Raw genomic sequence first — 15,819 nt, forward strand, 5'->3', positions numbered from 1 at the left:
GGGGGTGGCTGGGTTGATCAGTAAATTACATTGAAATTTTCATTTGCAACAAGTATATGTTCTAAGTTGGATAATTCTCTTTATTGAATTTGTTGGTGTCACACTTCACATTCCTTGCAGATTAAATGATTGAACCAGACAACTTAGAGAGCTTAATACAAAATCAAAATACTGCGGGTACTGAAAATCTGAAATAAAAACCGAAAATGCTCAGCAGGTCAGGCAGCATCTGTGGAGAGAGAGAAACAGAGTTAACATTTCAGGTCGATGACCTTTCATCAGAACTGGAAAAAGTTTGGGATGTAACAGGTTTAAAGCAAGTGCAGGGGCAGGGAAAGGTGGGAGAGGAGGAAAGAACAGAAGGGGAGGTCTGTGATAGGGTGGAAGGCAGGAGTGATTAAATGACAAAAGGCATGAGTGATCAAAGTATGGTTGAATTTGTAATACAGATTGAGGGTGAGGAAGTAGTGTCTCAAACGAGCATACTATGCTTAAACAAAGGGGACTACAGTGGGATGAGGGCAGAGTTGGCAAAAGTAGACTGGAAGCAGACTAAACGGTGGCACAATTGAGGAACAGTGGAGGACTTTTAAGGAGCTCTTTCATAGTGCTCAACAAAAATATATTCCAGTGAAAAAGAAGGGCGGTAAGAGAAGGGATAACCAGCTGTGGATAACCAAGGAAATAAAGGAGAGTATCAAATTAAAAACCAATGCGTATAAGGTGGCCAAGGTTAGTGGGAAACTAGCAGATTGGGAAAATTTTAAACGACAGCAAAGAATGACTAAGAAAGCAATAAAGAAAGGAAAGATAGATTACGAAAGTAAACTTGCGCAAAACATAAAAACAGATAGTAAATGCTTTTACCGATATATAAAACGGAAAAGAGTGATTAAAGTAAATGTTGGTCCCTTAGAAGATGAGAAGGGGGATTTAATAATGGGAAATGTGGAAATGGATGAGACCTTAAACAATTATTTTGCTTCGGTCTTCACAGTGGAAGACACAAAAACCATGCCAAAAATTGCTGGTCACAGGAATGTGGGAAGGGAGGACCTTGAGATAACCACTATCACTAGGGGGGTAGTGCTGGACAGGCTAATGGGACTCAAGGTAGACAAGTCCCCTGGTCTTGATGAAATGCATCCCAGGATATTAAAAGAGATGGCGGAAGTTATAGCAGATGCATTCGTTATAATCTACCAAAATTCTCTGGACTCTGGGGAGGTACCATCGGATTGGAAAGCAGCTAATGTAACGCCTCTGTTTAAAAAAGGGGGCAGACAAAAGGCAGGTAACTATAGGCCGGTTAGTTCAACATCTGTAGTGGGGAAAATGCTTGAAGCTATCATTAAGGAAGAAATAGCGGGACATCTAGATAGGAATAGTGCAATCAAGCAGACGCAACATGGATTCATGAAGGGGAAATCATGTTTAACTAATTTACTGGAATTCTTTGAGGATATAACGAGCATGGTGGATATAGGTGTACCGATGGATATGGTGTATTTAGATTTCCAACAGGCATTCGATAAGGTGCCACACAAAAGGTTACTGCAGAAGATAAAGGTACACGGATTCAGAGGAAATGTATTAGCATGGATAGAGAATTGGCTGGCGAACAGAAAGCAGAGAGTCGGGATAAATGGGTCCTTTTCAGGTTAGAAATCGGTGGTTAGTTTGTGCCACAGGGATCGGTGCTGGGACCACAACTGTTTACAATATACATAGATGGCCTGGAAGAGGGGACAGAGTGTAGTGTTACAAAATTTGCAGATGACACAAAGATTAGTGGGAAAGCGGGTTGTGTAGAGGACTGAGAGAGGCTGCAAAGAGATTTAGATAGTTTAAGCGAATGGGCTAAGGTTTGGCAGATGGAATACAATGTTGGAAAATGTGAGATCATCCACCTTGGGGGAAAAAAAACAGTAAAAGGGAATATTATTTGAATGGGGAGAAATTACAACATGCTGCGGTGCAGAGGGACCTGGGGGTCCTTGTGCATGAATCCCAAAAAGTTAGTTTGCAGGTGCAGCAGGTAATCAGGAAGGCGAATGGAATGTTGGCCTTCATTACGAGAGGGATGGAGTACAAAAGCAGGGAGGTCCTGCTGCAACTGTACAAAGTATTGGTGAGGCCGCACCTGGAATACTGCGTGCAGTTTTGGTCACCTTACTTAAGGAAGGATATACTATCTTTGGAGGGGGTACAGAGACGATTCACAAGGCTGATTCCGGAGATGAGGGGGTTACCTTATGATGATAGATTGAGTAGACTGGGTCTTTACTCGGAGTTCAGAAGGATGAGGGGTGATCTTATAGAAACATTTAAAATAATGAAAGGGATAGAAAGATAGAGGCAGAGAGGTTGTTTCCACTGGTCGGGGAGACTAGAATTAGGGGGCACAGCCTCAAAATACGGGGGAGCCAATTTAAAACCGAGTTGATAAGGAATTTCTTCTCCCAGAGGGTTGTGAATCTGTGGAATTCTCTGCCCAAGGAAGCAGTTGAGGCTAGCTCATTGAATGTATTCAAGTCACAGATAGATAGATTTTTAACCAATAAGGGAATTAAGGGTTATGGGGAGCGGGCGGGTAAGTGGAGCTGAGTCCACAGCCAGATCAGCCATTATCTTGTTGAATGGCGGAGCAGGCTCGAGGGGCTAGATGGCCTACTCCTGTTCCTAATTCATATGTTCTTATGTTTTGTACAGTGCAAAAGGGGATGATAACGGGACAAGTAAAGAAACAAAAGATGAGTCTAGGTGAGGTGTAAATGGGAATGGCAGAACCATCAACAGTTGCCATGTGAAAAAATAGGGGCAGAGGTTATGGTCTGAAATTGTTGAACTTGATGTTGAGTCTAGAATGCTGTAAAGTGCCTAATAGAAAGATGAGGTGCTGAGCTTTGTAAGAGGCCACGGTCAGAGTGGGAGTGGAGCGGAGATTTTAAGTGACAGGCATCCAGAAGCTCGGGGTCACTCTTGTGGACTGAATGGAGGTGTTCAACAAAAAGCGGTCACCCAATCGCATTTCCTCTCCCAATGTAGAGGAGACCGCATCGTGAGCAGCGAATACAGTATACTAAATTGCAAGAAGTACAAGAAAATTGCTGTTTCAGCTGGAAAGTGTGTTTGGGGGCCCTCGACGGCGGGAAGGGAGGAGGTAAAAGGTCAGGTGTTGCATCTCCTGCGCTTGCACGGGAAGGTGCCTTGGGAAGGGGAGGGAGGGAGTGGACATGGGTATCGCAGAGGGAGCGGTCCCATTGGAATTCTGAAAGGGGAGGGAATATGTGTTTGGTGGTGGGATCACGCTGGAGGTGGAAAATATGGTGGGTAAAAAGAGAGGGCAAGGGGAACCTATCATGGGTCTTGGAGGGAGGGGTAGGCGTGAGCAGAAATGCGGGAAATGGAATGGACACGGTCGAGGGCCATGTCAACTACGGTAGAAGGGAATCCTCGGTTGAGGAAAAAGGAAGACATATCAGAACCACTAGTATGGAAGGTGCCATTGTCAGAACAGATGCGATGGAGACGGAGAAACTGGGAGAATGGAAGTTGCGTGGGAGGAAGTATAGTCCAAGTAGCTATGGGAGTCATTGGGCTTATAGTGGACGTTTGTCATATGAAAATTCGAACAATGACAGACAGGTAAAGACCATCTGGTCCATCGAGCCTGTCCCACACAATTGTGATACCTTGTGTATCACAACATATACACTCCACCCCACCCCAAACCATGTGATCTCCTGAAAGAGGTAAAAAAAAACATATTCAAAAAATTTTGGGGGAAAAATCTGGGAAATTCCTCTCTGACCCATCTCGGCAATCAAAACAAGTCCAGGAGATCACTCTGGCCATTAAACTCCCTGCAATACTTACCTTCTGTAAGAGTTAATCTCTGCCGCAGCCAGAAACAAATCCAGCTTTTGCTTGAAGGAATTCAGCGAGTCTCCATCCACCACATGAAACGACAGCTTGTTCCAGAGGTCTACTTTTCTTTGGGAAAAGAACCACCTCCTAACATCTAACCTAGATCTAGCCCTATATAACTTAAATTTGTGCCCCCTGGTCCTGTCTAACTTATTTAATTGAAATAAACTGTCAGCTGGAACACCGTCTATTCTCTTCATGATCTTATAAACCTGAATCAGATCCCCCCCCCCCACCCCATAGTCTACGTTGCTCTAAGGTATAGAGTCCCAACTCTTTTAACCTATTTTGATAACTAAGATGCTTTAGACTTGGAATTAGTCTAATGTCCCTCTTCTGCACCCTGTTCAGAGCATCAATATCACCCACCATGTGAGGAGACCAAAACTAGACACTATTCCAAGTGCGGCCTATTAAGGTCTTGTACAAGGACAAAACAGTATGCCTCATCTTATACTCAATTGCCCTATGGAGGCACCCCAGCACCCAATTTGCTCCAGCTATTGCTGCACGGCATTGCCCTTGTACCTTTAAGGATGTATGCACTAGAATGCCCAAATCTCTTTCTATCTCCACCATCTTTAATGCCTTTCCCTGGAGGATGTATGAATGTTGAGCATTTGCCCTGCCCACATGCATAACACTGAACTTATCTAAGTTACACACAATTGTCCAGCCTTAAACCCAATCTCCCAACACATGAAGATCTGCCTGAATCAAATGAGCTTCTTCTACAGTTGTAGCACTCGCACAGGTCTTGGTATCATCTGCAAATTTGCAAATTGTGTCGCCAACTCTTGAATCCAGATCATTAATAAAAATAGCGGGACACCATTGGTGACCGGTCTCCAAACAGATCCAAATCCTGGCCTACTCTTTGTGTCCTGCCAGCCAGTTCTGAATCCAGCTCAATATACTTCCACTAATACCAGAGGCTCCGATCGTATAGAGAAGCCTCTTATGCGGTACCTTGTTAAAAGCTTTTTGGAAATCTAAGTAGACAATGTCTACTGGGCTTCCCTCATCCATCAACTATGTCACTTCAAAAAAATTAGATTTGTGAGATATGATCTTTTTTTTTTATGAAGCCATGTTGGGTGTCTCTATCCAAGTATTCATATATTGCATCTTACCTATTACTGATGTTAAACTGATAGGCCTATAGTTACCTGGGTCCGGCATGTCACCTTTTTTAAAAGTGGGGACTACATTCGCCTCCTTCCAATCTGCAGGAACCATTCCAGAGTGCAGTGAGCTATTAAAAATACAGGCCAGGGGCTCGTACAGCACATGTCCTATTTCCCGGAGGACCCTCAGGTGGATATCATCCGGCCTATTGTCGATAGCATATCCCCAGAAATGGAGACCGAGAAGTTGAGGAAGGGAAGAGTTGGAGACGGACCATGTAAAACTGAGTGAAGGGTGGAAATTGGAAGCAAAGTGAATGAAATGTTCCAGTTCGGGGCGAGAGCAGGAAATGGCACGAATACAGTCATCAATGTACCAGAAAAAGAGGTGAGGGAGGGACTTGAGTAGGACTGGAACAAAGTATGTTCCAATTCCACGAAAAGGCAGGCTTAGCTAGTTCCCAAAGCAACACCTTTTATTTGGAGGAAGTGAGTGGAGGCAAAGGAGAAGTTGTTCAATGTGAGAATAAGTTCAGCCAGACGGTGGAGGGTGGCGGTGAATGGAGACTGGTTGGGCCTCTGTTCAAGGAAGAAGCGGAGCGCCCTCAGGCCATCCTGGTGAGGGATGGAGGTGTAATGTGATTGGACGTCCATGGTTAAAAGAGCCAGGAAACTGGCAACTGTTAAAGTGGCAGAGAGCGTCAGAAGAGTCACAGATGGAGGTGGGAAGAGATTGGACAAGGGGAGAAAAAAGTCGAGATAGGAAGAAATCAGTTCAGTGAGGCAAGAACAGGTTGAACGATGGGTCTATCAGGGCAGTCCTGTTTATGGATCTTGGGAAGGAGTTAGAACTGGAATGTGCGGGATTGGGGGGGCTCATCATCATCATAGGCGGTCCCTCGAAACAAGGATGACTTGCTTCCACGCCAAAAAAAAGGACGAGTTCACAGGTGTTTCAATGAAGGACCTTCATGAACTACATCCTGAAGGGAGGAAGATGCTGTGCGTGGATTTTTTTTAACGTGGGGTGGCCGTTGTAAACCAACCACCACGCGGGCTTGACCGAGCTAGGTCTTGGTCCAGTGGCAAGGATTAGCCAAGATGACTGGAGACCTGCTCTGCTGCACGGACCTAGTGCGCACACATATCGCAGTGTGGGCTGGCCTCTGGCCCCGAACTCACGCCTCCCCTGAGCCCCGATCACGTCCCTCTACAGTCACTCGCCGCTCCTGCTACATCTGCCCACGCTCCAATCACCAACCTGGATCTTGATGACGTCACTCTTCACTGCCGTTGCTCTCCTGCACCAGCTCGCGCTGTACCCTGCAGTGGCCTGCCTCCATGCTGCCCATGGCCGCCGCTCACCACTCCTTTTATGGCCCCGACCTGCCGCTAATGTTCCCTCACAGGTCGGGGCCTCTACACTGCCCCTGGCCGCCGTTCCTTTTATGGCCCCGACCTGCCGCTAATGTTACCTCACAGGTCGGGGCCTCTACACTGCTCCTGGCCGCCGTTCCTTTTATGACCCCGACCTGCCGCTAATGTTACCTCACAGGTCGGGGCCTCTACACTGCTCCTGGCCGCCGCTCCTTTTATGGCCCCGACCTGCCGCTAATGTTCCCTCACAGGTCGGGGCCTCTACACTGCTCCTGGCCGCCGTTCCTTTTATGGCCCCGACCTGCCGCTAATGTTACCTCACAGGTCCGGGGCCTACATGCTGCCCATGGCCGCCGCTCACCAGCACATCAACCAGATTATGAGGTTGGCGGCTGTGGAGATGAGGTAAGTGACAGTCTTGGAAACGATGGCTTGCTGTTCGGTCATGGGGGTCATGGTCCAGGGGGAGGTAGGATGAGGTGTCAGAGAGTTGCCGTTCAGCCTCCGCAAGGTAGAGCTCAGTTCGTCAAACAACAGCAGCACCACTGCTGTCAGCAGGTTTAATGACAATGTTAGGGTTAGCAATCTTAATTGCTCCATTGTACCAAATATAGTTTTTCTATTCTTGCCACAAATTTAAATGTTCTATAAGAAGGCATTCTGAGTTTAGGAATACCCTGACTTGAACAGCTGCTGTCTTGTTTAACTCGGGTGTTTTTGTTTTTAAAAAGATGCATATGAGCAATGTTTTCTAATAATTAACCTGGAGATGACCCTTTAGTGATTACGTTAAATTTATTAATGTGTTTGTGCATGTCACCATGCATTAATGACATGGAGCATATTTTTATTCTGGTGTCCAGTGTGACATCTCTCATTTGTTGGAAAAACTAAAATGGCAGGGTATAGATCCCCTCCCCCCCCTAAACAATTAACATACTGTAATCTTAACTTTGGGTTTATATTGTTTTTTTTCTATTTACTTATTTTCTTCAACAATTTTCTTCTCTCCCCTTTGCTCCTGAAGGCATTGACTCTTTGGGTTATGGTTCCATAGGCACAGAATTGCCCTCCTGGAACCACCCTCAAGTGCCTCGCGGTGTCAGCAGGCTATTGGACCGTGGGGATGTTACAATTTGGCTTCTCTTCCAGCGCTCACACCAGCAAGGTAGTTTCTGTGGGCAGGGCTGCGCTATTTATGATAATTTTTTTAACCTCGTGCATGAATTGAACGGGTTAACGTGCCACAGGTTTAGCAATTACCCTTTTCTCAAGTTAAACGTTGAAATGCTCACTCCAATCAGCAGAAAAAACACCACGCTGGCATGCTACATATTTCAGGCTAAAGTACAAATCATATTTATATAAAATGTAAATTTATGCAGAGACAATAAAATAAATCACAATAAGAATAATGTAGTATGTTTGAAATCAAAATAGCAGAGCATTTCAGAATTAATTTTTCAGAGTCCTTTAACCAAAACTTCAACAAAAGTAGCAAGATGCTTCTGCCCCATGAAGTTGCAACTCTCTGCTGTGATGTAGAACTCGGGTTGAATCCTAAGTGAGTTAAAATAAGGTCACAATCTTGCTGTATTTATTCCCAGCCTGAGCTCTGTGAATAGAGAACTGGCAATCAAGACAAATCAGGGACACGTTGGTGTGAAGTGCTCACGTTCTACATTGATTGAGTGCAGAAATAGTTACCCTGGAATTGCTAATGCTGACCCAGTCGGCATCTGATCAGCTTTTGTAAAACAAAGCTTCTTTTTGTTGTCCCAGCCATTGACGATAATGACTACTCGCATTTTTCGCCAGCTGCCTGATTGTAATCTATCTTTAACTTTGTTCTTCAGTGAATCCATGATATGAGATAGCGAGAGATTAAAAGCTTCTGGGGCATCCGAAGTTTCACGACAGGAGAGAATTTCTGTCGCGATTTAGCATCGAGTGATATTCGACAATCTTTACTTGTTTTACGCCTACCCAAAAAGAAAAAATAAATCTCTTCCAGAAAGCTGATGACAGAAAACAATTTAGCCAAAATTTGATATGAAAAAGAGACAACCTAAAAATCCGATTGTATTATGACACCAGAATGGTGCTCGCATTCTTGTCATGGGGCCATTGCAATTTAGCCCGGTCCTTGCTGAACGTTCAATTCCTGAAGCGGTCCATTGATAACATTCAGGAACAAGAACCCTAGCGAAATTTGCCTTACCTAACCCATGGAAATCGAAGCCAATTGCAGTGCCCATGTTGCTGACCCAGATGAGATCAGATAGCTTAGATTACCAGCAATGAAACAGAGACGAGTTGAAAAATTTGAGCTTAATTTTTCTGGTTCATGATGGCATTTGAATGACCTGGAGGTCTTCCCTTTTTACTCAGTGCCGATAATCTAGTAACTCTCGGTGGCGTTTTTCTCTTCCAAATAACTAGCAGAAACTGAATAAATAGTAGCGCTACTACATATTGCTAAAATAAAACCCAGTGGCCCGGAATTTGCAGTTGGGATGATGAAGATCTGCCAGCGTTCGCGGTCATTCCGCCTTTGAAACTGACCGCAACTTCGGGATTTGGTGCATGCAGGAGTCCCAAATTTACGGTCAGTCATTGGCAGCTCCGGCACAGGCTGCGCTGTGTTTCCCTCCACCCACGCAGAGAGCCGGCAATCTGCAATCGGCCAAATCGGAGAAACTGACAAAAACTTCGGCTCTTCTGCAGTAAGCACGCCATTAAATTTCCCACTAAAATTTAGACACAAAGAGATTAGATGTAATTGGGATTTTGACAGCGTTATTACGGCTAAACAAATGTTAACGGCCGGGAAAACTTATTTTAATTTTGTGCACTGTGAAATTTGTCCTTTTTAATAAAAAATTTTAATTTTTAAGCAACTTTTCAATAAAGTTTCTACATTTTTTTTTAAGGTTTGTCGATCCTTATTTCAAGTTTGCCTTTTCTCCACCTGAGAGCCCCAATCTTTATTTTGCTCTCTCTCTTTGAAAATGTTAGAATTTTAAGAGCTTACTCATTTCCTTGTTTCGTTGCCTGTAAGAATTCTGTGTTTTGATTGGCTGCGTAGACAGCCTGTTGGGGTCACAGCAATTTGAACAAGGGAATCCCCACTATACTCCGTTGAATTGAACGTCGGAAAACTCATAAAAGTTCTCGACACAGGGATCGCGGGATCCTACTGCGAAGCGAACTTGGGCTAGCAGCGAACATCTTTGTTTCGCCGCTGACCGCAAATTCCACAGCAATAATTTTCTTTATGTTCTTAATGAGTATAAATTAAGCATAAAACATTTATTCAGCCCATCAAAGCACATCCCTTCCAGTGCCCTAACTCTCCAGTTAAAACATTGGGCTGCATTTTGAATATCTGATTTTTCTTGTCAAGTACTTAATCTTTCTTTGGGTAAATGAGTTCTTCCTAACACCTGTTTTACATCAGAGAAACAGGCCATTCAGCCCAACTGGTCTATGCTGATGTTTATACTCCACACGAGCCTCCTCCCACCCTACTTCATCGAACCCTATCTGCATATCCTTCTATTCCTTTCTCCCTCATGTAATTATCTGGCTTTTCCTTAAATGTATCCTTGTTCCTCGCCTCAACTACTCCATGTGAGCAAAGACGTTTCTCCTGAATTACTTGTTGGATTTATTCGTGATTATCTTGTATTTGTGTCCTTTCTAAATTAACATTTTATTCCTGTCAATTATGCCCTCTGGCCCTACTTTGATTGAAATTCCCTGTCTGCATTGTTGGCTTTCAGATATGGATTTTAGCACAAGACGCTAGCTGCTTCCATTGTTACTCAACACGATAATCATTTACATCATTCAGCATGAGTATTGCAAAGCCACCACTTGTGTATTAGAAAATGAACCACGCACACATCTGCATTAAAATTTTAATACTGCATTTTTTATAAAAGATAAATTCCTAAACTTTCTACCCATCTAACTGCGACTTCACTTGCGTTTTTTCCATGCCACCCCTTAGATGAAAAATAGCATATCTATTTATTGTGTGCCAAGATGTCTTTTCAGAGATCTCATCAGTCCATCTCGGGTCAGATCTAAAACCAAAAAACTTTATGGGGGCTTTTAGCTGACTGACCATAAAAGGGCTACAATAGAATGGGTGCGGAGGGCTGAGATTGGCAAAGAGCAGCTTTCTTGTAGCCTCAGACAACTCCAGTCTTGGGAACACGTTTTTTCGAGTCTGTTAGTGTCACTGTCACAGGGCAGACTTATACCAACAGCAAAGTTGCAGGAATGAAGGATGAAGGGCCATCTGAATTTTAATCCAGAACACTTTTTTTACAAAAAAAACCTGCGTACTATTGCATCATATTGGCTCTTTCAAATTCATAACTATGGTTCTTTTAATAATTACAGTATCAGGTTTTCACAAGCGATGCTGCGTTGCTTCATCATCTTCATAAGCTGCCGCTGGATTTATTTGTACAATGATTTTAACCTTTATATGATCAATATCCCACTATTAATTTTGTCAGCTAAATAGAGTGCCAAGAGACATGCAGCAGATTTTTTTTAAGTCAAAGACAGCTTGCTAGCCGAAGACTGTGGTAACTACTTTCCACTAATTTTACCTTAATATTTGTGTATATATAGTTTAACAATATCCTGCAAGATCTAATGATGGATGTTTCCTCTACTTTCCATTATTAAGTGCAGTATTCTAGTTGCCATTTCAGAAGTTGTTCAATCTTCTGCAACATTTTTGCCGATTTAAGCTGTTGCTTTTCTCTGCCTGCACCAGACACTGCTCCTTGGCTGAAAGGGCAGACCCTATGCTCACAGACTTCTGAAAGTGCAGTCCCTCAGGAAGCCACTAGCTGATGAATAAAAGTGTTGCTCCTTTTTTTTGCGTTTGCTCCTCTGCCCACCCCCGAACATGTGAAGAAGCTCTTTATTTTAGAAGGAAAATTCACATCAAACAGATTTGCTGACTACTTTTAACCATCGTCGCTTTATCATACTGATGTATCTTCATGATTGAACTTTCAGAAGCTGGGAACTTCACACCCGTTCGTGATGGGCCAGCAACCCCGAGACTTCGTTCCGTGAGTTCCTATGGGAATATCCGTGCAGCCACTTCGGTGCGGAACTTGAATAAGTCTCTTCAGAATCTTAATTTAAATGAAGAAAGTGAGTACGCCTGGAGTTGGTAATGGATGGGTGTTGGTGTTCATATCAATATTAATTGGCTGGCACAGTGTGTCTAGATGTACATAATTAGTTTGGTGTGCATTCTAACAGTGCAGTTTGCCACTGCTGACTTTCACTTAAAAGCTCACCAGGTTCAATAGTGACGAAATCTGGAGTATGCTGAATCTGTTACCCACAGACGCAACAATCACCATATTTGGCTTATCAATAACGTGTGGAAGAAAATGGGAGAGAGGATGAGCCCAATTGCAGTAATTTCCATGACGCATTATCTCTTCTCCCAAATGGTTTCAGCAAACTAAACTGGCCAGTGCAGATCTAATTGGCAGCCCACATAGCTTTCATTAAATCATAAAATGGTTCTGTATTTGATTTTAAACTTTGTTAGCGACTACATTTGGACCAGGGAGCTTCATTGAAGAGGTTCGGTGCCATAATGGGTCCAATTGAAACTGTCAGATGAATCATTTTATGCAGGTTTATTCTGCACACCACTGTAATATCTATGCACTTATCTATCAAACGTCTATGCACTTTATTTTTATACTAAGGTCCAATTCCATTTAAATTGTTTAGACAGAATTTTTAGCATAATTCAAAGTCAAGTTCCTTAACCTTTCTGTTTTGAAAGTTGCTTTGAAATCCATTTGCATTTTTGCTAATGGGAATTTTTATGGTTGTATTTGAAGTGTACACTTAGGTATTTGGTCATTGTTTGGAGAATTGACTCTAGCCTTGATCTGCACTCATCCCAGATCTATAATTATGATATTCATGGCGACCCCCTCGACCTTGCCGCCTTACGTGGCAAGTCTACACCCATCATGTCAATCGCAGATAAGGCCATCTCTGATCACTTCCTTCTATCCCCCTCCATTCACATCCCTCCCAGCCCCCCTTGCCCCTCCCAGCCCCCCTTGCTTCTGTGTCCGCTCTTGTATAAAAAAAACTCTTCCACCAAGTAATTTGCAACGGCACTTTCAAATTCCCAACTGTCTAGACGATGGCCCAACATTCGCGCAACTACTGATCTGCTCAATCACACCCCCAGCTCCACCTTTAATACCCTAGTCACCATTGAAACCATTACCTTTTCTCTCTCAAGCTGGTCATTCCCCCTGGATTTGGCCCTCATCTTCGCTTCCTTAAGTCCAAGGGATGCAGACTTGAACGGATATGGCAGACAACTGGTTAAGCCATTCACCACCAGATCTGGCTGAACCACATAAAGCATTGTTGGGTCCTGCTCTCATCTGCCGAAACTCTCACTATTCCAGGATCATCTTGGAATTCATAGATAACCACCAGCTTCTTTTCTCGACTGCAAACTGCCTTCTTAAACCCCTCTTTCCTTTCTCCTTCACCCTCACCTCCAACAGCAAGTGCAAGGAGCTCATGGACTTCTTAATCACTAAGATTGAGACCATCTGTTCAGCTGCCGCTTCACTCCCTTTCCCTTGCCGACCAAGCCAAATTTCCCCTAAGGTTCCCCCTTGCCCTAGCCCTGAACTCTCATTGTTTTCTCCTATCTCCCCTCAAGCCCTCTCTGAGCTCATCTTGTCCACCAACTGATCTCTATTCTCACCAAACTGCCGACCACCCAACTTCCCTTCCTAGCTTCCAAGTTAGCTGATATTAATGGTTCTCTCTCCTTGGGTACTGTCACCCTTGATGACCTCTCTGCCTTTGCAAAGAACTCTCTCATCTCCACCGTCACTTTTCTCTCAAGTCCTTGAACGTGTTGTCGCCTCCCAAATCCGTGCCCATCTTTCCCAGAATTCCATGTTTGAATCCCTCCAATCAGGTTTCCACTCTTGTCACAGTGTTGAAACAGCCCTTATCAAAATCTCAAATTAATCCTATGTGACTGTGACCATGGTAAACTATCCCTTCTCATTCTTCTCGACCTATCTGCAACCGTTGACATGGTTGACCAAACCATCCTCTGCCAGCGCCTCTCTGTTGTCCAGCTGGGTGGGACTGCCCTCGCCTGGTTCCATTCCTATCTCTCCAATCGTAGCCAGAGAATCACCTGGAATGGCTACTATTCCCACTCCTGCACCATTCCCGCTGGAGTCCCCCATTCTTGACCCCCTCCTATTTCTCATCTGTCTGCTGCCCCTTGGCTACATCATTTGAAAACACATCAGGTTACATACATATGCTGATGACATCCAGCTCTGCCTTACCACCAAATCTCTCGATCCCTTCACTGCCTCTGATTTGTCACGCTACTTGTCCGAGCAGAAATTTCCTCCAATTAAATATTGAGACAACCGAAGCCATTATCTTCGGTTCCTGCCGCAAACTCCGTTTCCTGTTTACTGTCTGAGGCTCAACCAGACTGTTCACTTTGGCGTCCTATTTGACCCTGAGCTTTCTGACCATATATCCTCTTGATCACCAAGACCACCTACTCCATAACATCACCCGTCTGATGTATCTGCTGCAACTCTCATCCATGCCTTTGTTTCCTCTCGACTCAACTGTTCCAATGCTCTCCCGGCCGGCCTCCCACCTTGCACCCTCTTGAGCTCATCCAAAATTCTGCTGCCCGTATCCTAATAAACACCAAGTCCAGTTCACCCATGTGCTGGCTGATCTAGATTGGCTCCCGGCCTGGCAGTGCTTTGATTTTAAAATTCTCACCCTTGTTTTGAAATCCCATGGCCTCACCCCTCCCTATCTCTGTAACCTCCTCCAGCCCTACAACCTTCTGAGATCTCTGCGCTCTTCCAATTCTGACCTCTTGCGCATCCTCGATTTTTTTTTGCTCTACCATTAACAGCTGTGCCTTCAGCAACCTAGGCCCTGAGCTCTGGAATTCCCTCCCTAAACCTCTCCACCTCTCCTCGGTTAAGGCGTACCTTAAAACCTACCTCTTTGCTCCTGTCTCTGTTAAATTTTGTTTGATGATCACTCCTGTGAAGCGCTTTGAGACGTTTTCACTATTTTAAAGTTGTTGATAAACGGCTTAAAAATGTCCATATCTTTTGTCAGAAATGACAATATCATGTTTCTACAATATACCAGCAGCATCGAGTGGCATAATATTAATAGTGGCCTTGCTCTTTCCCACTTTGAAATCAAATTGCTTAAGATAAATTTCTGCTTAGCATCAAAAAGAGAAGAATCTTGATGTTGCAGCTGGATTTTAATCTTGGCTATGTTGGATTTAACTTTGAACCTGTCCTAAGAAGGTGCTTAATAAACAATTTGGATTTTTTTCACACTGTTGGTAACAGTAATAAACAGTGGTTTGCAAAATAAAATATAATATCAAAGAAAATACTAAATTAAATCATCTTGAGGTCATGTACATGTTGCCTCAGAAAAGCTTCTTCGTAATAATGGAGGCCGAATTAAATGTTTTCTTGGATGGACAGATGGATGCAGATGATTTGGGTTATGGAAAGTGGGCTATTGATGACCCATTCTCAGGAATATTACATGTTTGAGATGTTAGTAAGACTCCTGACCAGAAGTGTTGATGGATTATTGCACAGCAGTCATTCCTTGTTATATACAACTAGAGTTCAACATCCTGTTGTAGAGCCTAGAATTTCATCACTGCTGTTCAATCTCTGCCATTGATCTTATATTTAATAACACACTGCTTATTTTGTGGGTCGGGTATTCTACTTCTAATCTACTTATGCTTGCCAATATTGAGTGCACTGGCCAGGGTTTTGCTGACATCTGCACTGGAAGGTAAGCAAATGTGACTTAATTGTAGCTAATTTGCTAAAAGACAATCACTCGATTCCTGAGAAACAGAACTATTTACAGAGGGGAAAGTGAAAATAACATGTCAATTAAGTTAATGGCATGCTCGCAAGAAATCAACAATTCAAATTTACTGTTTTCCCCATACAACATCTTTTTAAAAACTACACATTACCCATCTGTATTTAAATATGTGTGATTTTTCATTCTTTAAAAAAAAAATCAACCAAATTGGTTGAAATTATATCTACCCTTCAATGGGCAGATGATCAATTTTTAAACCATATCATTATAACCACAGATCTGGAATGAATGGATATCAAATCTTTCACATCATCAATTATCCAAACATTCATGAACCAATAGCCAACATAATGTTTTACTGATGTCTAAGTAAGTGATTAAGACTTCAATGTGCAGCCATAAAAATTCCCCATTAGCAAGCAAGTAG

General features: G+C 43.4%; 1 protein-coding gene across 2 annotated transcripts in view; it reads left to right on the plus strand.

Moving 5' to 3' along the window:
- The window catches only part of rptor (regulatory associated protein of MTOR, complex 1), a 505,194-nt gene that overhangs the window by 309,121 nt on the left and 180,254 nt on the right, over positions 1-15,819 (plus strand). Inside the window, exons 19-20 of one of the 2 annotated variants that reach the window (XM_070857808.1) lie at positions 7,462-7,602; positions 11,481-11,621. In XM_070857808.1, the coding sequence (XP_070713909.1) occupies positions 7,462-7,602; positions 11,481-11,621 (282 nt within the window). The remainder of the gene's footprint in view (positions 1-7,461; positions 7,603-11,480; positions 11,622-15,819) is intronic. The other variant, XM_070857809.1, reaches the window with a different exon arrangement.

Source organism: Pristiophorus japonicus, chromosome 16, assembly GCF_044704955.1.
Source record: "Pristiophorus japonicus isolate sPriJap1 chromosome 16, sPriJap1.hap1, whole genome shotgun sequence".
Lineage (NCBI taxonomy): Eukaryota > Metazoa > Chordata > Chondrichthyes > Pristiophoridae > Pristiophorus > Pristiophorus japonicus.